At 44.5% G+C, this 22,031-nt stretch overlaps 1 protein-coding gene across 2 annotated transcripts in view; it reads right to left on the bottom strand.

Moving 5' to 3' along the window:
* The window catches only part of col14a1b (collagen, type XIV, alpha 1b), a 163,275-nt gene that overhangs the window by 124,763 nt on the left and 16,481 nt on the right, over nt 1–22,031 (bottom strand). For both annotated transcript variants that reach the window (XM_084563547.1, XM_084563546.1), the window contains exons 3-10: nt 11,170–11,328; nt 10,964–11,083; nt 9,140–9,304; nt 8,399–8,560; nt 7,476–7,645; nt 5,955–6,081; nt 4,429–4,574; nt 1,348–1,477 (exon numbers count right to left, since the gene is read on the bottom strand). In XM_084563547.1, coding sequence (XP_084419673.1) covers nt 1,348–1,477; nt 4,429–4,574; nt 5,955–6,081; nt 7,476–7,645; nt 8,399–8,560; nt 9,140–9,304; nt 10,964–11,083; nt 11,170–11,328 — 1,179 coding nt within the window. The remainder of the gene's footprint in view (nt 1–1,347; nt 1,478–4,428; nt 4,575–5,954; nt 6,082–7,475; nt 7,646–8,398; nt 8,561–9,139; nt 9,305–10,963; nt 11,084–11,169; nt 11,329–22,031) is intronic.

Here is a 22,031-nt window from a genome sequence, read left to right as displayed (position 1 = left end):
AAAGAAACGTCTGGTCTTCACCTGTTTGATGTTAAAAACTCAGATTTGATGTTAAAAAGATGCATACAGTGTTTGTGATGCATAAAGATTTCTTTAGATTCTTCAATGTAGACAAAGAGAACTCAATTAAACAAATGAAACAGAAATGTCATACTTGTATACATACACCTGATCTGTGAAATTATGTGAACTCTTGTTTTTTCATGCAGCTCAGAATCTCTGACACCAAATTTGAGGGACGTTAAGACAGTGTCTCAAAACGTGAAGCACAACTAGGGATGTCCTGATCAGTATTGGGGCCGATCCAGGTGTGATTGGATCTGTATTGATATTTTATCTTATCTTATCAGTTGACTGGCGGAAGAAGCCAAAAGAACCAGGATCAGAAGAATGCTGAAGAAGAAGAAGTTTGAAGAAGGAGGAGAAGGAGAAGAACCAGAACCAGAACCAGAACAAGAACAAGAACCGGTGCTAGAAGAAGAAGAACCAGGACCGGAAGAAGAACAAGAAGATGAACCAGAACCAGAACTAGAAAATAAAGATGAAAAAGAACCAGAACCACAAGAAGAAGAAGAAGAAGAAGAACCAGAAGAACTATGATCAGAAGATGGTGAAGAAGAAGAACCAAGCGCTGGAAAAAGAAGATGGACTAGAACCAGAAGAAGAAAAAGAAGAACCAGAACCAGTGCCAGAAGAAGAAGAAAAATGAGAAGAACAAGCACCAGAAAAAGAAGAACCAGGACCAGAAGAAGAAGAACGAGCAGAAGAAGGAGGAGATCATCTGAACAGAATCCATGGAGTCCACTCAGTCAAAGGCTGCACCCAAACAACAACAACAAACACTGAACGTTTAAAAGAAGAGAAAAGTTTCCTGGAGACAGCGTCAAGGAGAAACATCTTCCAGAGAGGGTTAGGGAGTTTATGGCAGCGTTGGATGACCAGAACATTTCTGGAGTAGAGAACACAAGGTACCAGCTACCCTCTCCACACTACATTAACTTTGACTGAAAGATTTATTGGACTGAATCCAGTCCACTCTAGGAGAAGACAAGGAAGACAAGGACAGACTTTAGGAAGCTACAGGAGACCAACTCTAGGAGAAGACAAGGAAGACAAGGACAGACTTGAGGAAGACACAGGAGACCAACTCTAGGAGAAGACAAGGAAGACAAGGACAGACTTTAGGAAGCTACAGGAGACCAACTCTAGGACATTTAGGATCAGATCGAGGGCATAACTCTACCGGGACGTCCCAAACTACAACCATGTATGTCTATTAGCCTCCTGCTACCGACTGATGGTTGACGAGGAATGAATTAAAGGAGACCGAGACTCGCTGAGACTCACGTGTGGTCTGCTGGCTGGTCATCGGGTCGCTGGCCTCCTCGCCGTACATGGCGTAAACCGTCACCGTGTACTCGGTGGCTGGAGTCAGTCCTTCCAGCTCCACCTCATTGACCGAGTCCTCCACCTTCACCTGCACACAGAGAGGTTGACGGGTTCACAGCAGGCCTCTTTATATCTGACATGTCTCTCATCCATCTGTCTCTCTACATATCTCATCTCCGTCCTGTCCAGACAAGCAGAGAACCAGGAGGATTACATAAGATGACTTCTGAGTGTTTACCTCAGCTCCTCAACACAGCAGTAGAATCTCTTAATCTATTATTTCATCTGCTTTCTCATTAACTCCACCGCCCCTTGAACTTTATGTTTCACCTTCTGCCAAAGACAAACATGGATGAGATGTTCTGTTATTTTTAATTTTATTTGGCACACTAAAGAAGACAAATGTTTGTCCATCTGCTCTTCTTCTGCACATCCCCAAAAATAAATGGTCGTCCCTCTGAACCCTGGGAGAAATAAGACGTTCTGCCAAAAATAGGACACATACTTAGTCATGACTGAGGCAGCAGACGTTAAAGGTTGAAATTAAATCTGGAGATTTATTTACATTATATGTTTGATTTAGTTTCACTTAATAAATGTTTTCTAATCAAAACTACAATAATGAATCCATCTGCTTAACTTGGAGGTTTATGTGTGAACCAGTAAATGAGCCAGAACACACAACAGAGAGGAGGAGGAGGAGGAGGAGGAAGAGGAGGAGAAGAAGAGGGAGAAGAAAGAGGAGGAGGGGAGGAGGTGACAGGGAAGAATAAGGAAAAGGAGAAGAAGAATAAGATGAGGGAGAATGAGGAGAAAAAGAAGAAGAAGGAAGAGGAGGAGGAATAGGAGATGGCAGAGAAGTGGAAGGAAAAGAAGAAGAAGGAGAAGGAGGCGGAGAGAGGGAAGAGAAATATGAGGAGGAGGAGAAGGAGAAAAAGAGGAAAAGAAGGCAGATAAGGAGAAGAAGAACAAGAAGGAGGAGAAGAAGAAGAGGAGGAGAAGGAGAAAAGGAGGAGGAGAAGGAGGAGAAGAGGAAAAAGAGGAAGAAGGGGAGAAGAAGAAGGAGAAGAAGAAGGAAGGGGAGGAGAAGGAGAAGGAAAAGGAGAAGAATAAAAAAAGGAGGAAGAGAAAGAGAAGAGAGAAGAAGAGGGAAGAGAAGGAAAAGGAGAAGAAAGAGAAGGAGGAGGAAAAGAAGAAGCAGAAGGAGTAGGAAAAGAAGAAGGATAAGAAGGAGGTGGAGGAGAAGCCTCAGAGCCAGACTGATCCTCTCCTCAGGAGAACATCCATCCTGACTAGACATCATGTTTATTACTTTCTGCCTGGAGGGACAGAGACAGGAGTAGTAATGAGGTCTAATGGGAGACCAAGGCTCTGCTCTTCATCCTCTCCTCCTCTGCCTCGTCCCTTTTCTTTAACTCCTGGTTCCATATCTGCTGAGCATCGTCTTTAAAATATTATTTAATGTTCAGTTTGTATAAGAGAAACACTAAACAAAAGCAGACCTTTACTTTGATTCTACTATAATTCCAAAGGCATCGATGGAGCTCATCTGTATTTAGCTGGATGTCTTTTAGCAGCCTGTGTCCACTCTCTCGTCTTTGTTGGACACATTAAGGTAGACTTCCTGTCCCGTCAGGTCACAAAATCTCAACCAAAGCTTCTGTTTCCTGTTCTGTGATATTATTGGATGTTCCTGAGCAGCTGATCACCTCCAGCTCTTTATTTCACATTCAATGGTTCATCCAACCAGCAGGTCAAAGGTCAGATTCTTAACATTCATTTCACACAAAACACCCTCCACTAATGGACATGCATTTTCTTTAGGCCTCGTCCTGTTTCTTTGTAGTGAACAGGTGGTCTCCGGTGGACGTTCCAGGCTCTGGTTGCCACGGTAACCCTCCAGATAAGCAAAGCAGGACATATGAATACGTCCAGAGCATGGACGGAGCTAGCTCTTCTTCAGTTTGATGAGAAAATACGACACCAAAGCTCCGTCTGGGTTCACCTGACGCTCCAAGACGTTATCACGGTGGTAGGAGCCAAAGTGGTGGACGGCGTGTCCTTTAGGTAAACGAAGATTAGTTCAACTTCACGTCTCCAAAGATTTTTCCTCCCATCATTAACGTCCATGATCGACTTATCGCTGCTCGTCTCTCCCTGTGTCTTCGCCACTTTAAGTCTCTAAAGATTTTCCCTTTTTTCTTTGTGATTATATCAGATTTTATTTTCCACGTTTTCTTCAATCTTACGAAAATCTGTCTCTGTCTCCTTCAAGAGCAGAAGACAACAGGGCTGCTGATAGACACACTACAGAGTCTTCACTTGGATCCTCAATCCAAATCCTAATCTTCTAAATGAAACTTGTTCTAAATTAAAGCTCGTCAGATGCTAGCCGCCCAGAGGAAATTAAACCTTCTGATTCTCTGATTGACTCGTCTCCAGCTCAAATGTCCACTTTGACTTTTTTCTTTTATCTGTCATCGACACATCTCTGCTCTAAAGCTTTGTCTTTTTCTTTGCTTCCATGTTTAATTTTATTTAATCTTTTGTACTCCTCTATGATCATCATTACATTCTATCAAATCAACTTTCCTTCTGTCTTAAAACACTAAAACCACTCTTCATCTTCTCATTTACTGAGCATCTGAACTCTCTCAGATTCAAACCTACATCTCCTCGATCCAAATCTTTAGAAACAGATTTTAAATTAAACTCTTCAGACATCCATTCCTCCCTCACGGCTTCAAACCTCCAGACAATATTTGCCACCCTGAGGAAATGAAAGTCGACAGTCTCCTGATTCGCCGTCACACTTCCTTCACCCATCGACTCACTGCTCTGGAGCTTAAACACGCACCGACTTCTTTCATCTATGTTCCACAAATCCCAGCTCGTCTCTTCCCGTGTCAGTTTATTTCTCTGTTGCTAAGATCAATTAAACCAAACGTCAGAATCATTTCACATCCTCATATTAACCTCTCATCCCTGATCCTAACTCTTTATTGTCAGTAACTGGACAGACTCCCCCAGGATCCTCACCTCCTTCTCATCAGCGGGGTCCCCCTCTGTCAGCGGGGCGTACAGGATCATGTACCCAGAAGCCCCGGCGGCGGTCTTCCAGCGGACCCTCATGGTGCTGTGGGTGATATCGAACAGCTCCAGGTCGTTGACCATCGGCAGGGCCACTGCAGGACGCAGACATATCACATAAAACACATTATATAAGACCCCTAGGAGCTAAAGGAAGAGCCTCAGGCTTAAATCTGAAAAGTAAAAACTTATTTTAGACTTTGAGCCTCAGAAAACTTTCTAAACGTCAGATAAGTGTCATTAGACCTGATCTGTTTCAGTGATTCTGTAAAGTCACGTGAGCTTCGTTTATCATTTTCTTCTTCTGCTTACCTCCTCCATCTTCTCCCCAGAAATCAGAGTTTAGCATCACGTCTCATTTTAGCGCAGCCAGACCCCATTAACTTTGCTACAAGGTCGATTGTGATGCGATGAGGAGGAGAAAGAGGAGGAGGAGGAGGAGGAGGAGGAGGAGCTTCCAGGGAGCGTGGGGCTGAAAGAGGCCAGACGTCAGGACGAGGCCTCGGGCGACACAGGAACAATTAGAGCCCACACTGGGGGGTCCTGATGGAGGATCAGGACTCTGATATCTGATGTTACTACAGACCTGCTGATCCTCCTGTGACCTCCTGCTGAGGACACATAGATCTACATGGATTCTAGATGTTCCTCCACTAATCAGGTCCTCCTGATGGATGAGGAGTAGAGGTTCTGGTGGTGGTAACCATGGTAACCTTTACTAATCATCTCCTAATTAATTAACATCAGGTTGAGGAGTTTCCAGGAGGGACAGAAACATGGAGGTAGAAGATGTTGATCTAGACATTCAGGACTGGAGGAGGACATGGAGGAGGAGGACATACTTTTTTGGTTTTCTTCTTCTCCTCTTCCTCCTTTTACTACTTATCCTTCTTTTAATTTCTCTCATCTTTCTCATCGTTCTTCTGCTTCTTTTCCTCCTTCTTGTTATTTCCATTTTCGTTTTCTTTCTTCACGTCCTCCTCCTCCTACTTTATCATTTTTGTTTTTCTCATTCTTCTCATCTTCCTCTCCTTCTCCTTCTACCTTACGATCTTTTTCTCATTTTCCTCCTCCTCTTCCTCCTTGTCCTTCTCCTCCTCCTACTCGTTTTCTCCATCTTTTACTCCTCCTTGTTTCCTTTGTCATGTTTCTCCTTCTTCTCATCTTTCTCCTTGTTTGTCTTCATCTTATTTTCCTTATTATTTTTCTTCTTTGCCTTGTGTTTTCCCTTCTCCTCCTCCTCCTCCTAATACACCTTCATCTCCTGTTCTATTTCCAGTAGATGTGATACTTCTCTTCACCAATAAACTTCTACAGTGATTGTTTTACATGTGATCGGATCATTTTGAAGCTGCGTCTACTCTTCTCTTTATTTTATTCATCCCTCCTCTACTTCCTCTTCCTCCTCTACCTCCTCTTCCTCCTCTCCGTCATGAAGCCGATGCTAGTGACCGGTTGTGAACCTATGAACTCACGTGTGGTGGCGCTCCCCCTCAGGGCCTCGCTGGCGGAGCTGCGGTAGATGGCGAACACGGCCACCTGGTAGTCTGTCAGGGAGTTGAGGTAGTTGAGCTCCACGCTGTTCTCCGTCCCCTGGACCACCTGAAAGACAGAACCCCAGCCCCAGGGTCTCAGACTTCATCTGCATCAAGGTTTCTACTCTCCAAACAAGCCGAGTCATTTCAGCTGAGCGCTCATGGACCCAAACCGTCTGATACTATTTAAAAACCTTTTTAATTTGCTCTGATTTTGTTCTCTTTGTAACGGACGGCACCCTCCTCTTTTCATTAGGCAGCGACTGCGAATTACAAGGGTGAAAAATGCGCCACACGCCGCCGCTGTAGGCACTCAGCCCTCCTCCAAAGAGATTTAAATCCAGTGGAACTGGATCAGATTAGCTTTGATGAAACCTCAGTTTTCCTTGTGGGGGGAATCGAGGCCGTTCCAGCTGCATGTCGTAACAAACATCAAAGAGAAAGTTGGATAAAAATAAAAAATGGGGAGAGAGAGAAATGCAAAAGAAATAAATAGAAACGTAGGAAATTACAGCGCTGCATCTCTGTGCGCTTAAGAAGGTTGAGAGAGCTACGTTAGCAGCAGCTAACTGCTCTGCAACAAATGTGACATATGAACGTCTTATGTTTCTGCAGAAGCTCCGAGTTTCTAAATTACTGTAGAAGAACTAGGCGTTGGACAGACTAGTCAACATGGCCGCCTCCTAGAAGACAGGTGAGGAGCCCAGTGGGTCATTGGTTCATCAAGTGTGTGGAAATACTTCACTAAAGATGAAGCCCATTCTACTGTGACATGTCAGACCTGAAATACAACTAAAGTATTACTGCAATGCATCTGAAAAGGCTAACGCTAACGCTAGCAGAGGAACGGTCCAAATCCTCTGGACAGCAGTCAGTTAACAACTTCACCAAACGTCCTGTGGTAACAGAGAGAAGGAGGCTGCACATCAACCAGAAGCAGGACACGGAGAAGGCGATTACATGCTACTGATGGTGCTGAGGTGCTGCCTGTTTTTATACAGGCTATACATATCTGCAGCTCACAGTATGTAGCACATGAGCTGTCTGTTCTCAGCAGATGATTCAGGTCAAGAATTTAGATGTCATCGCTTTCTATTGGGTGTTTATTAGTGACGTCATCAGAGACTAGTCGGTGTCCACTTTCAAAAATCTGAAGTTGTGCAGTCCTGAGGAGGTGCATGGGAAGGCCCTCTGTTTTAAGATTCCCTGACTGCAGAACAGTTTTAATTTCTCATGCAGATCACACCAAGCCTCGGTCTCATGGGCGTGACCCTAAAAGGATTAAATGAGCAGCTTTAATTAAAACGATGTCGCAACATCGGAATCGCAAAATCGGGAGTTCCACCAACTCCAACACAAGCTTGGATCTGAGAATAAACCGGGGGTCCAGCAGCAGCATCGTCCTGCTAGGAGTCAGTCTAACATGCATTCAAAGTTCAGACAGGTAAACGATGCAGGTACCTTCTCCTCCGGCTGTCCTCCGCTGGCGGGGTAGTACACCACGCGGTATTTCTCCACCTGGCCCGATGCGTGGGTCCACGTCACCCGGAAACTGCGAGCCGTTATCTCAGACGTCACGAGGTCCCGAGGGGCTGCCACGGGGGCGGGTGGAGGGGCGGCTTCTCCTCCGCCTGCAGACATAAGACATAAAACGTTACGCTGGACAACAAGGAGATTTAAAATCTTCTCTGGAGGCAGGCTGCACCGCACACTTCAGGAGAAACTTCAATTCTCAAACTGAATCTGAATCTAAACAATTAGCCCGACACGCCCTGCACCCTAAAGACGACAAACTAAAGCTGTGATAACGTCCTCTTTATATGTTTTTGTTGGATTTAAAGAAAACATATTCACTCTTATCTGTTGGCACTGAATCAAAGTGTTAGCCAGCAAGAGTTGAATATTTTGTCATGTCTACATGTGTAGCACGCTGGCTAACTAGAGGGCTGTTAAATGTAAATGTTAAAAATTTAAATGTAAATTAGCTTGAAGCGGCCAAGTATCGTGTAAATATTAACATACAGTTTTATGTTCTCTGCATTTAATCTGTCCGTTTGTACCTTTGAGACCATACAAAGAGCCTGAGGAGCAGTTTTATGGCTCAAGTGTATATTCAGCCATGGATGTAGGCCAGACTTTCACACCAACAACTGATCCATTCTGTGTCCTTGTCGATGACGGTACTGACGTAATCATCCAGATTTTAAAGTTAATGATGCAGTTAAATGTTCTTAGCATTTCTTTAGTTTTTGCTAACAGTTCTATTTCTCAGTTTTCATTTCTGGTTTTAAAAGCAAACTTAAAATCTGTAAACTACATGTCATTCCGTTGGCGTCATTACTAGGAGGGGTCTGGGTTTTATTGCTGCAGTAATAATCACAAACCTCTGATCTTCTTGTCGAGCTGCTCCACACGGTCACAGACGGTCTTGGAGAGGCCGTCAACGATGTCGCTCATCACGTTGAAGTCGGCCACGTTGTAGACGTGCGTCTCCTCCGGAGGGGAGGCGATGGCCTTCAGCTCGTTCTCATCAGCGTTTTTCACACCTGGAGTGAGGAGGAGACAGAAACAGGCTGAGAGGAGGAAGGAGGAGGAAACCGATGCGACTGACGGGAGGACGGTCACATGAAAGGTGTCTGAAACGAACCTCGGATGATGCAACACGCATTTCATTTTACCCAACAGGCAGAAATATTAGTCAGACTCCCTGACACTTTTCACTCGGCTGAGCTGCTGAAAACCTCAAACTAAAGCCGGGAAGTGATTTTTCTTTGAGGTCTGACGAGATGAAATGTGTTGAAGGAACACAAAAACAAGAAGACGTTGCATGACTGCTGACTGTCTCCCAGAGTTAAAGACTGATTTCCTTCCCTCCTGGTTTAAAAGGAGGGATGATTATCGTATTATCAAAATTGCTGGCATTACATTTTGCGTCAGTGTTATTAAAGCAGCTTTTTCAGAGCAGAGGAGACGCAGCTCAGAGCTTTAAAATGACCCCCGTGATTATGACACAACTGAAAACAAGCAAACTACACGTTGTCCTCTAACGGATGAGCAGACGAGAAAGGTCTGAGTGAATGATCAGCTGCTCTTTGTGACTTTAATTAGTGTTGGGGGCGTCCTACCGATGGCGAACAGTTCTATCCCGGCGTCCTTCAGGCTCTGAGCGGGCGGGATCACGTCGTCCTGGGACTTTCCGTCAGTGATGAGGATTCCTATCTTGGGAACACCGGGTCTGGATCCAGACTCTGGTTTGAAGCTGTTCTCCAGGATGAAGGTCAGAGCCAGACCTGGATGGACACAAAGACGGGACACAGATGGGACACAGTGAGACATGGAGTTCCTGAATAGACTTGATTTTGATTCACAGGGTCCTGATTTGATTTGATTTAGAGATATTTTAGTTATGAAACTATTTTATGTTTCATAAAAGAAGAGACGGAAGAGATTGTCACCATATATTGCACATAGTTCCACACTGATGTGATTAAGAACAAGAACAATTAAACAATGCAGTTGTTCTGACCAGGGGTGAGCGATTTCTTGTCATTCTCTGTGCAGCTGCTCTACCAAGCTGTGATGCAATAAGTTAAAACCCGATGGAGCAATGACAGACGGTCTTTAGAGGCTCAGCAGACGGGTTATTCTTCTTGAGCCACTAGTGGTAGATGTTGGTGTTTATTTGAATACCGAGGGTACAAAGCTGGGATCTGATCTGATCCAGTGGTGGATGAAGACACGCTCAGATAACGTCTATGACGACTGTTACTCTTCTGTCTGTCATCACATTAAGCTCCGCCCCCAAACGATCCGATTGGCCCAGCAGATCTTTGCAGGATCAGAATCAGTTCCCGACAGAAAGACTCCAGATAAACGTTCTGCTGCAAGTTCAGCCTCCGAGCTAGGAACGTCCTCGAGATACAACAAAACGGGAGGACGTCAGGACACGTCTTCACTGTCCAGCAGAGACCTGGGAGGTAGCCTGAAGAGTTACACATCTCTCTTCTTCTTCTGCTGTTTCTGTTTCTTGTTCTGACGTCTTCATGATTTGTTGCACCGACAGACGTCTACTGTTTAAAGTGACAGAGAATTAGAGGCACTTTGTTGTAAGTGTGAGTTAAAACGTCCCGGCTGACACTTTGATGGATTCTTCAGTTCTCCCTCTGGGGTGAAGACGAGATAAAACATCTGAGCCCAGAGGTGGCCTCCAGTTTTTCTCCTCCTCCTCCTCCTCCTCCTTCTTTTACTTCTTCTCCTTCTTCTTGTTTTCATCATTTTCCTCCTTCTAGTTTTCCTTCTTCTCTTTCTTTTATCGTTTTGTCCTCTCTTCTTCTTGCACCTTCCTCTCAATTTTCACTTTCTTCTTGTTTTCATCATCTCCTTCTCGTTTTTCTTCTTCCCTCCTCTTCCTCCTCCTTCTTCTTCTTCTGTTTCTCCTCCTGCTCATTCTTCTTCTCATTTTTATCCTTCTTGTTTTTCTTCTTCTCGTTTCTTTTCATCAATTTTCTCCTTTTCCTCTTGCTCCTTCTCCTCCTTTTCCACTTTCTTCTTCTCATTTTTGTCCTTCTCTTCTTCCTCCTCCTTCCTCCTCTCATTTTCTACTCCTCCTGATTTTTCTTTTTCTCTTTACTCATTTGTCTCCTTCTCATTTTTCTTCTCCTCCTCCTTCTCTTTCTATTTCTATTTACTGAACCGTCCATTTATAAAAATGTCTCTTCTTCTACTATTTTATCTATTAAAGCGCTGACTGAACTGTGTCAACCTCGTGACTCACCGTCTGCTCTGATCTTCTTGAGGCTGGAAGGGCACTAACGTTCCCTCAGTGAATAAATGAGCTGGCTATAATAACCAGAGGCAGAGGCCCGGCCCGGGTCGGGCTCTGAGCGTTATCCGGTGACCGTGATGAGAGTGGAGGACCATGATAAGCCGAGAGGGAGGCGGCAGCGTACCTGTCAGAGTGTTTCCTCCTTTATATGGCAGGTTCTTCACAGCGTCGATCACGGCTGCCTTGGTGGTGTGAGCGTTTAGATGCCACTCGATCCTCGGGTCTCCGCTGTACTGGGCCAGGCCTGCGCAGGAAACAACAGTCAGGATTCAGTTTCGAATAAAAATAAAAAATAAATACTCTTTTAGCTCTTCAAATAAACCTCCTCACCGATCCTGGTCTTGTCGAACTCCACGGTGAAGGCTCTGACCAGGTTTTCCAGGAAAGTCCTGACCAGACGGAAGTTGATGCGGCCGATGCTCCAGGAGCCGTCCACCAGGATCACAATGTCGGCCACGGCGGGAGTCTTACACATAAATCCCTCCACAGCTAAGAACGGAAAAGAAAACAAGAAGAGAGAGAGAGAGCTTTGGTTTCCAGGAACATAGAAAAATAAATCCAGATTGGTAAAGATATGAAGCAGCAGCCGACAGCGCTCATGATGAATCTGCAGCAGTGAAAGTAGGACAGGTTAATGTGCAGCCTCCGTCCCAAAGTATTACAGAGTGTTTCATTAATTCTAATTCAGTTCAACACGGCATAATTAAACCCTAGAGGAGCGAGCCGCTTAGCTTTAGCAGATGAAGAATTACAGCCCCTCCGTGTTGTTTGTCCCGACAGTTTACCGGGTGATAAAGCAGAGCAGACTCTAATGAGGAACAGCGGTTCATTTACAAAAGCCAGTCCGGCGCGCGGCGGAGCCAAAGGCCAGCCCAACGAGGAAACGCACCGATCTGCATCAGACAATTATCTCAGACGGAGCTCCAGGAACCTGGGAGAGTTTAGGTCTCAGAAGGAAACGGTGATAACAAAGGGTTCTGGTTTCAATCTCCACTAATCTGAGTTAATATATACTTTAAAAACATATCACGACATAAAGTTATGCAGAACTAAACCACGCTGAGTGACAGGAGGTTGCTAGCCTCAGCTCCACTCATGCTCCACCTCTGTAAAGTTAGTTTGGAACTAGGTGGAGTTAGCCAAGATGGCGGCGACTGGAGACGCCACACCGGGCTTCAAAAAGCAGGACAGAGGAGGAGGATTCATGTCTTTATTTACAGTCAGTGGATTTAACAATAATTCACTTGGATGTAGACCAACGTCTTCTCACTAAAATCAAACAACACCACAGACACAGTAGCCAAAACTCCAGCGCTCTCCCATCTTAAATTACAGTGTTTTTGTGAATGGAGTCTGGTAGCTGTGAGCAGACTGATATACTATAATGGCTTTAGTGTGAAATGATATGTTGTTTTTTAAGCGGCTCGTGTTTTATGTGAGACGGATGTGGATAAAGTAATAACTGTCAGAATCACCACGTCACTCGCAGCAGGTACAGTTTTTCTTTTTCAGCATCTGTATAAAATTTCACATCTTCTCTTTACTGTACGTCTGCAGCTCACAATTTCTGATCCTTCGCACGTATAAGAGAGTATGTCTTTCAGGTTGCAGCATGTTTTCAGGTGGTGTGTGTGTGTGTGTGCATGGAGGGGTGGCACGGGCATTCTTCAGCAGTCATTTCATTCATCAGTGACAGGAGCTAAGTAGGGTATCACTTCTTACAAGTCTCTACAGTGTCGGAATTTAAGCCTCCTCCTCGGTCTACCAGGAGAGCCTCGGTGTCGCCATCCAGCACGACTCCGGATGAAAGCAGCGACGCATGAGACGCACAATTACTCCGCTGCTCTAGAAAGAATGAGCCGTGAGCTCGGCGTTGATTAGCAGTTACACATTTAGAGATTGAAGCCCATTCTTCGCCGCGAGTCAACACCGCTCACCGCACGGAGCGCGTGTGTCTTAAAGAGATGAAGAAGTGTCTTCACATGCTTGGACTGTGTTATTTATGGTTAGCTTCAGAAAACTGAAAACACAATAAATCACACTATTGAGTGGCAGAGAACAGGCGCCACCCCTCGCTCTCTCATTGAAGTCTTAATTACGATGCCGGAGTCTCGATATAATAAAACTTTGAGAATGGCTGAGCTTGTTTTTACACGCTGCACTTGTGCGTTCACTCCGAGTATTTTCTGTTTCTCTATCTGATCTTAAAGCACAGCAAGTAACAAAAGACATTACAAAAATGGACAAAATTCAAATATGAATTCACTCTGAGGCCCAAAAACCCATTAAAATTTCAACCTAACACAACTGTGAAGCCAAAATTTTATGCTCTATGGATAAAAGACACCAGAATGAATTTCTATGATGCCAGACTGAGATTAGAACAACTCTCAGTAGAGCAAACTTCTACAAAGCTTCAATAAATTACAGAGAAACAGACGGGCCTGTAATAACAGCCGTTGCTCGTTATCGTGAGAGATTTAACTCAGGAACACAGGTGACAAACCCTGAATAATGGATCTCATAGAAAGGGAGGATTTAAAGAGATTTGGGGATGAAAGAACGGATGCTTCTCAGTCGGTGCAGGAGGAGAAACTGAAGGGCAAAACAGTGCTTTGGAGCGCTGAGAGAAAGAGGCCGAGCTTCCCTTTAATAGCACGTCTGGGAAAATACCAGCACCTGGACAGATGGCGGAAAACGGGAAAAGAAAAGAGACAGAAGAGGAAGCGAGGGAAAGCCGGGACAGATGCATATTAAAGGGTGGAACTGCACAAGTGAGTCTGCCCCGAATACCAACGTAGTGTTTCATTCGTTCACTCCGTTTACAAACGTCCCCCTCGGTGCCGGTTCACGGTTCAGTTTTATTAGGTATTTATGCTGTAATTCAGTGTGTGTCTATACTTAAACTTAATAACTGCACATTACCGCCTGAAGAAAAAAAAAATGATCTGCATAAAACCATGATTATAATGTGATCCTGCAGGACTTCTGCTAAAGAAGCGAAGCATTTTATTTGTGGGAAAAAAAGAACAAAGCAGGAAGAACAAGGTAGTTAACTTGAGCTGTAATAAATAAATAAAAGTAAAAACCACATGGCTGGAAGAGAGAAGAGTGACCTACAAAAGAAAACTAAGGGATCAGCAGGAAATCCTGTCACAGGTGCAGCAAGGAAGGGAGGAACCAAGCGAAAGACACACAGCCGGGATGAGGACGTGCAAAAATAAAAAACAAAAGGATCTGCAGAGGTAAGCAGGTAAAATCCAAAACACTAATCCAGCTAAAGGTGTAATCCAGAGCAGAAAACCAGAGTACACAGAATCTGGGAAACCAGACAGGAGCAACTGAACAGCCAACTGGGTGAAGACAGGATTATATATAGACACACAATGGCTGATGGGTTAACAGGACACAAGTAAAACCAACGGGGGCAGAACAAACAACCGCAGTTGGGAAAACACAAAGGAACCCAAAAGGAATAAAAGTCCAAAACTTGAAACTCATGGCAGAAGAACAAAGAAGTTATAAAACAAACAAAGGACCGACACTGAGCTATGAGAGTTTACAGGAGCAGAATCAGATCCCAACAGAGAGACTCAGACCAACCTGACCCAGGTTAGTTTAGTTTGACAACAATCTTACGGATTACCTCTGAATGTATTTGAATTGTTCTTTCTCAAATTTGACAACCTCATGTCTTGGAAACTAAAGCAAAGGAAGCAATCAGTCCTGACCCGGTTTGATTAGTGAGGCCAGCAGGTCTCTAGAAAGCTTCTTGTCCAGATATGTGGAGATTTCAAACACATCATCAACAATGATGGCATGCTCTGACACACTTGCTAACTCGTTTGTTTCTACTGGCAGCTTCTCTGATATGATCTGAGACATGCTGGATGATTGACGAGCAAAGCTGAGATGCACCAGGACTGAGGAGTTGAACCAGTGGGTACAAATCAGCACTGAGGAAGTCTCAAAACAGGAAGACAGAGGCAGAAGGAGGGAACGGAAACTCACAACAGAGATGTCTGTTGGCAGAGTCTTGGTCCAGATAGCAATTAGCACAAAAGACCCCCGCAGGCAAAGCCTTTCTCAGCGGGTTGAGAGGTCAGAGTGGCCCCCGTGGTCTGAGGGAACGTCCCGAGTGCGTCAGGCAGAGGGCGTGACCCAGGTCAGCCGAGTGTAAACAGTATTATAATGAGTCCTTTCTGTTTACTGAGATTCTAATTCATATTCATGACTGCAGGCAGAGTCCTCAGGTAGATACAGGCTCAGTCAGTTAACGTCCACAGTCTCAAGGTGTCAATGGGGTTGAAGCTTCTCGGGGGCAGATGTTCAGACGTGTGTTGGAGACTGATAACAGATTATACCACGGTCCACCTCACCTGGTGGTGGACTGGCTGCATCAGTATATTCAGTCTCTATTTGAGGTAAAACTTGCTTTAGGTTGCTTTAACCCTCAGGAGTCGACAGACACGAAGGCAGGTCCCAATCACGATTATTCTTCCTACATTTTAATGTAAATAGTTGTAAATAACTTTGTTGTTTGCTAAATTTTTACATAGGCTTTTGAAATTTACAATTTATATTTGCATTCTAAGTTATAAAAATGGTTCACACAAGTTTTTCCTACTTGGATTTTATGTTTTTAGTGAGGTTTTAGGTCCAATGTGTTAATACAGTTTGTCAAAATGAAAAACTTACTGTAAAGTCACACATATGAGATGGGCTGAAAAGAATGACATCAAACAAGGCGAGGTAAACTGTTTTTAAGATGAAATATAAAGGTAAAACCAAAAGTAGTCAAAGGCGGTCAGTGATACTATAGACCTCAGAGGGTTAAACTATTGAAGAAACCCTACGAGTCCTGTCGCTCTTACTTCGCCTTGTTCTTTGGATTAATGGCATCATGTCGAAGTCTCATTATGACAGTAAACAGATGATGGAGACACTTGAGTGTAAAGTATTTAATACAACAAGGTACATTTTACTGTAAAAACACGAGTGAGCACTGGAGATCTGGACGATTATATCTCCCTGTTCCATGACTAAAGACTTTGAGGTTCTACCCTCACTGCTGCTGCTGCTTTTAACTTTCTCGATGTCAGAGTTTTAGCTTTGTCCGTGCTATATCCAAAAAAGGTTTAAAAAAAAAAAAAAAAAAAGGCAACTGGACTTGTAGAAGTGGACTTTCTACAAGTCCAGTTGCCTTTTTTGAACCTTTTTTGGATATACCATGACCTGGATGACTGAGAACCTTCACAGACATATTTGTCTCTGCTACGTCTTCTCTGAGAGACCACCGCAAATAAAAACAGAACTGAGCCAACATCTTTCAAATGTCCGGGAGTCAAAGCGAGGTCAGGGTCGAAGCCAAGAGCTCTGGGCGACAGCCACCTCATAGGTGAGCTCACCTGCGCCCCTCCCCCCGGCCTTCGTCTGATAGGTTTATCTACGCTGGGGCTAATTTACACGGCAGGAAGTCAAAAGGTCGGCTGCCTCTGGTTCCATCACCTCACCAGTGGGATGTCAGCTTCGTGACAGGAACTTCATTTCCAGATTCCACGGTGTCATCCGAGTGGAAAGTTAAACAGAACAGTCAGTGTTTTCTCACCTGTCGGCAAACTGGACCTGAAGTTATTCTCCTTTAATCCAGACTTTTGTCAACGCAACGCAACCTCTGTCCGTTTGTGTAGCCTCAAAGTAGGTGAAGAAAAGCCTTTGTGTGCAGATAGAACTTGGATTTAGCAGACTGTACCTCAGTATCTTCCCATATTATACGTGTTGCATTAATGTGAATGTAATAAATAAGAAATAATTCCCATCACTGGACCTAAATGAATAAATAATTTACAAATAAGGCATTACTGCTCCAGGAAGGTTCAGTTCTTCTCATTGTTCATGATATTTGTCATATTAAGGTTCAAATCTACTGCTTTGAGAAAAGGAACACGATGTGAGTAGTGACAGAACCTGAACGGTAAATCCAGGAGCTCAGACTTGATGAGAAAGAAGACGACTGACGTGCACCTCATTTCTCCTGTTAGCATGCTGCTGCAGACTCTTTGACTCGTGCACAACTGGACCAGTTTCATCCCATCAAAGAGTCTGTTCTGACCCTGCTTTCTGTCTGCAGTAGATTGGACAATAATTAGTTGATAAAGTACAGAGACGTCAGACTCCAGGTGTGAACGAGGCCGAAAGTTTTTACATTTCTGCATGAAAACAACTCAAAACCCCAGAGGATTCTCACACAAGTCCTGGAAGTGGGCAAAGAGAATCCAATCAGACACAACAAGAGAGGTCCTCAATCAGAGAGGTGCAATTTCAACATGTTATGCCAAGGTGTTTCCAATCAATGTGCACATTTTAGCCAAGTATCTGGTCGTTAACAGGCTCCAGTCACATGAGTTTCTGATGAGCAACACTCACAGATGTATTCAAACCCCAACCCCTCCACCAGATATTTAGAACTGGATGAAAGATCTTCAAGAAACTCTACAAGTCCAAGTTGCCCTCGTTTTAGGTTGCTTATTTAGGATGCACCACGAGCTAGATGACTGAAAACCTTCACAGATGTCTCTCACCAACACACTCCATGACTAACGAAGCCCTTGAGCAAGGCAACCTCGTCACAAACTACATCTCAGGACATATAAAGGTTACTAATGATGCAATGTGACAAAACCACTTCTCCCCCAGCTAACAGCATCAGGACTGATCCAGTGTTTCCTTTCTTAGTTTGCAGTTTGTTTGACGGGACAAGCTAACAGTAAATGAATGACTTATCTTAGCAGATAACAAATGTTTCATATTCTTTTGAAACTACCGTTATTATTTTCTTTGCATTATGCTGTAAAAGTCTTTTACATTCAGCTCTTTATGTCTCCAAGGCCTTCTTAAGATACACAGACGAGTTCTTTATTGATCCCGAGGGAAACTCAGCATTCATTACATGTTCCTGCTCTGCTGCTGCTCTGCTGCTGCTACTAATGCATCTTTACTTCTGTCCCCACTTATCTGATGCTTTTACCAGTATAAGCCCGAGAGTCGGCTTGACACTAAATATTTCTTGCGTAAGTGTCTAAAAAGCAACGAGACCTGAAGGCGTGCAGCCAGCTGACATGCAAATTAGTGCAATTTTGATCAAAGACACCATTTTCAGGTAATCATTACTAAATGTTAAAAGCTTTCCAGAGAGTGAAGGCCTCGGGAGACTTTAAGTCGAGCAGTTCAGTCATTTACAGATTTACCTGTAGAGACAATATAAAGGAAGTATAGAAGTACTTTTAAATAGTTTTATTCATCGCAGACAGGGTTAACATCAGACACATATCTGGAGATTTGAAACGCGAGTCTTCATTCATTCATTCATCCGTCCACACAGAGATGGAAAGACCGTCTATATGTAGAAACATTCAACTAGCAGGTGATTACACAGGACAGGTAACAGGTGAGCATCTGTGACAAGATAAAATCTGTATTTGAGGGTTTCTGACAGCTCGTACATTGAGTCGAACCAGACATTATCATCAAACTAATCAGAAACTCTAAAAGGGAGAGCTCGGTTTCTGTTCTGTTTCTTATTAAGTAAATCCAAAGGATTTTATATTTTTATGAGGTTAAGAAGAAAGCAATTTTTCTACGTCTCTCTCACTCTCCCATTCCTTTAAAACCCCTTCATTCTCAGTGTCTATGTCACCACTTCTCTGAGCCAATCGACTCCTCTGCTTTAAATTCATTGTATATCTGTCACTCTGCTTCCTATTAACTCCACCTGCCACTCCATCACCTCCACCATCAGTGTCCCTGATTTGCTCATGTTAGACGTGTTCATTCTGCACTCTCTCCTCATTTAACTGGAATCTACAGCATAAGCTAAAGAAGAGCATGGATAACACCCAGAGTGACCAAAAGATGAAGAGAGGGACTCCACTTGGTAAAAAATCAAGTGCAACTGGACTTGTTGAGTCTTTTGAAGATGTTTCATCCAAGTAGCTTGTCCATGGCGACCACTGGTCCAGGTCTCCAGGTCTCTGGTCCAGGAAGTAGTCTCAGTGGTGACTATTGATCCAGGTCTCTCTGGTCCAGGAAGTAGTCTCCATGGCGACCACTGGTCCAGGTCTCTCTGGTCCAGGAAGTAGTCTCCATGGCGACCACTGGTCCAGGTGTTTCTCTGGTCCAGGAAGTAGTCTCCATGGTGACCACTGGTCCAGGTCTATCTGGTCCAGGAAGTAGTCTCCATGGTGACCACTGGTCCAGGTCTATCTGGTCCAGGAGGTAGTTTCCATGGTGGCCACTGATCAAGGTTTCTCTGGTCCAGAAAGTAGTATCCATGGTGACTACTGGTCCAGGTCTCTGTGGTCCAGGAAGTAGTCTCAGTGGTGACCATTGATCCAGGTCTCTCTGATCAAGGAAGTAGTCTCCATGGTGACCACTGGTCCAGGTCTCTCTGGTCCAGGAAGTAGTCTCCATGGTGACCACTGATCTAGGTCTATCTGGTGCAGGAAGTAGTCTCAGCAGTGACCGTTGATCCAGGTCTCCCTGGTCCAGGAAGTAGTCTGCATGGTGACCACTGGTCCAGGTGTCTCTGGTCCAGGAAGTAGTCTCCATGGTGTCTACTGGTCCAGGTTTCTCTGGTCTAGGAGTAGTCTCAGTGGTGACCATTGATCCAGATCTCTCTGGTCAGGAAGCAGTCTCAGTGGTGACCACTGGTCTAGTATGCAGACTTGGTCCATATCCTGGCGTATTATCCGTGCACCGGTCTAGTTTTTGATTCATTCTTTTTTGATCTTATTCTCTGTCTCTGCAGTCGTGTATGTGCATCAACCTGTTGCACCTTTTTAACAATATTATGGAAACAAAAGGTTGAGCTCCCTGCAACCACGGTGGTTGTTCTATGGTAATGGTTAGGGGTGAAACCAAGCTAAATAAGACAAATTATTAATACATTTCCACGTTGTTCACAAACAGCCGAGCTGAGTTCTGGATGTCATGTGAGGATACCGTCGTGTTCACAGGTGATATTAAACCTTCCTCACTGTGTCATGCAGGTCGTAGAAGTGAGAACGCACTCGACACCAGCTCGTTGCAGCGAGTTCTTGTTGACATTATTTTCACGGGTTCGTCGCCACCTCCTGAGACTCTCTTCACTTTGTTTTCTCACACAGTGAAAGTGAGAAAGAGACAGAACGGGAGATAGAGAAAGATTCAGACGTTCTGTAATAAGCAGCCTTTGCACAAGAGAAGAAGTAAAACCACAGGAAGTGTCACAGATCTACACACACATACCCTCATATCTATATCTATATCTACATATACATATACGCACACGCATTCAGTGAGAGTGGGAACCAAGAACTACTGTGAGGCTAGCATGTACAGTTTATTTATGTCTTAGTGGGTAAGAGACAGAGAGGCAGACAGAGTGAGTCACTTGCTTCAGCCTGAACAGGCCGGAAATGAAACTCAATCACTTCCTTTTCACTGCATAATGAGAATAAATAGAAGTGGGACAGAATTATTATTTTTACACGTCGCCTCACATGTCCTGTGTCTGGACCAAAAAGTTTAACAAGGAAACAGGAAGGGCTACTGTCAGCTAGGACGCTATGAAGAGTAGCTATTGGCTGCGGCAGCTAGGAAGAGCTACTATTAGCTGGGGGGCTAGGGAGAGCGACTATTAGCTGGGAGGCTAGGAAGAGCTACTATTAGCTGGGAGGCTAGGAAGAGTTACTATTAGCTGGGAGGCTAGGATGCTAGGAAGGGCTACTATTAGCTGGGGGGCTAGAAAGCTAGGAAGAGCTACTATTAGCTGGGAGGCTAGGATGCTAGGAGGCTAGGAAGAGCTAGTATTAGCTTTGAGACTAGTAAGCTAGTAAGAGCTACTATTAGCTGGGAGGCTAGAAAGCTAGGAAGAGCTACTATTAGCTGGGAGGCTAGGATGCTAGGAAGAGCTACTATTAGCTGGGGGGCTAGAAAGCTAGGAAGAGCTACTATTAGCTTTGAGACTAGTAAGCTAGGAAGAGCTAGTATTAGCTGGAGGCTAGGATGCTAGGAAGGGCTACTATTAGCTAGGGGGCTAGAAAGCTAGGAAGAGCTACTATTAGCTAGGGGGCTAGGAGGCCAGGAGGCTAGGAAGAGCTACTATTAGCTTTGAGACTAGTAAGCTAGGAAGAGCTACTATTAGCTAGGAGGCTAGGAGGCTAGGAGGGCTACTATTAGCTGGAAGGCTAGAAAGCTAGGAAGAGCTACTATTAGCTAGGGGGCTAGGAGGCCAGGAGGCTAGGAAGAGCTACTATTAGCTTTGAGACTAGTAAGCTAGGAAGAGCTACTATTAGCTAGGAGGCTAGGAGGCTAGGAAGGGCTACTATTAGCTGGAAGGCTAGAAAGCTAGGAAGAGCTACTATTAGCTAGGAGGCTAGGAGCCTAGGAAGAGCTACCATTAGCTGGGATTCTAAGAAGAGCTACTATTAGCCTCGAGACTAGTAAGCAAGAAAGAGCTTCTATTAGCTAGGAGGCTACAACAGACTTTATTCATTCTGGATCATCACGATGTTGCTGTGCAGATATTTGTGACTTTGTACGTTAAGATGGAGGCTGTGGCTCTAAAGGTAGAGCTGGCTGACCACAGACCAGAGGGGTAGCGGCTGGTAAATGTACCAGCAGGTAGAAAAGACTATTTATTTTCTGGCTGAGATAAAGTCTTCTATGTTTCACTTTCTGTTCTCTTCTCGTGCCAACAGTGCAGCACGTGGTGCAACAACTAGAGCAACAGATTCCCACCAACAGCCCAACGCCGGCGACGGCTTCAACCTCATACACACTGCAGACATGAAGTGCTCCTCTCTGATAAATGACAATTCAAATGAGATCCCCTGATGCAGGCGCAGCACGAGGGGATGAGTTTAGCTTCATCTTAGCGGGAGCGGGAGCTCATCGCCTGCAGCTTCAGCGGCGGCTGTTTGCTCTTTACATCTATTTTTACAAAGAAGAAGTGCGTGGCCACTGATGAAGCCACAGGAAGCTGATTCACAGCTAATCGGATGCTAGTCAGAGAGCAATAGCTGCTGTCATTAACGTCTCATTGGGGAAGTCTTAGAGTAACACGAGTAAAAAAACAAAAAGATGCTGTGCTTGACAAATATGTGACAATGAGAGGAAACTATGAAAGGTGGATGGGAGGTGGAGAAAATGTG

Source organism: Chelon labrosus (assembly GCF_963514085.1).
Source record: "Chelon labrosus genome assembly, chromosome: 16".
Taxonomy (NCBI): Eukaryota; Metazoa; Chordata; class Actinopteri; order Mugiliformes; family Mugilidae; genus Chelon; species Chelon labrosus.
The sequence above is the reverse complement of the archived record's forward strand: the minus strand, read 5'-3'. Positions and strand labels throughout refer to the sequence as shown.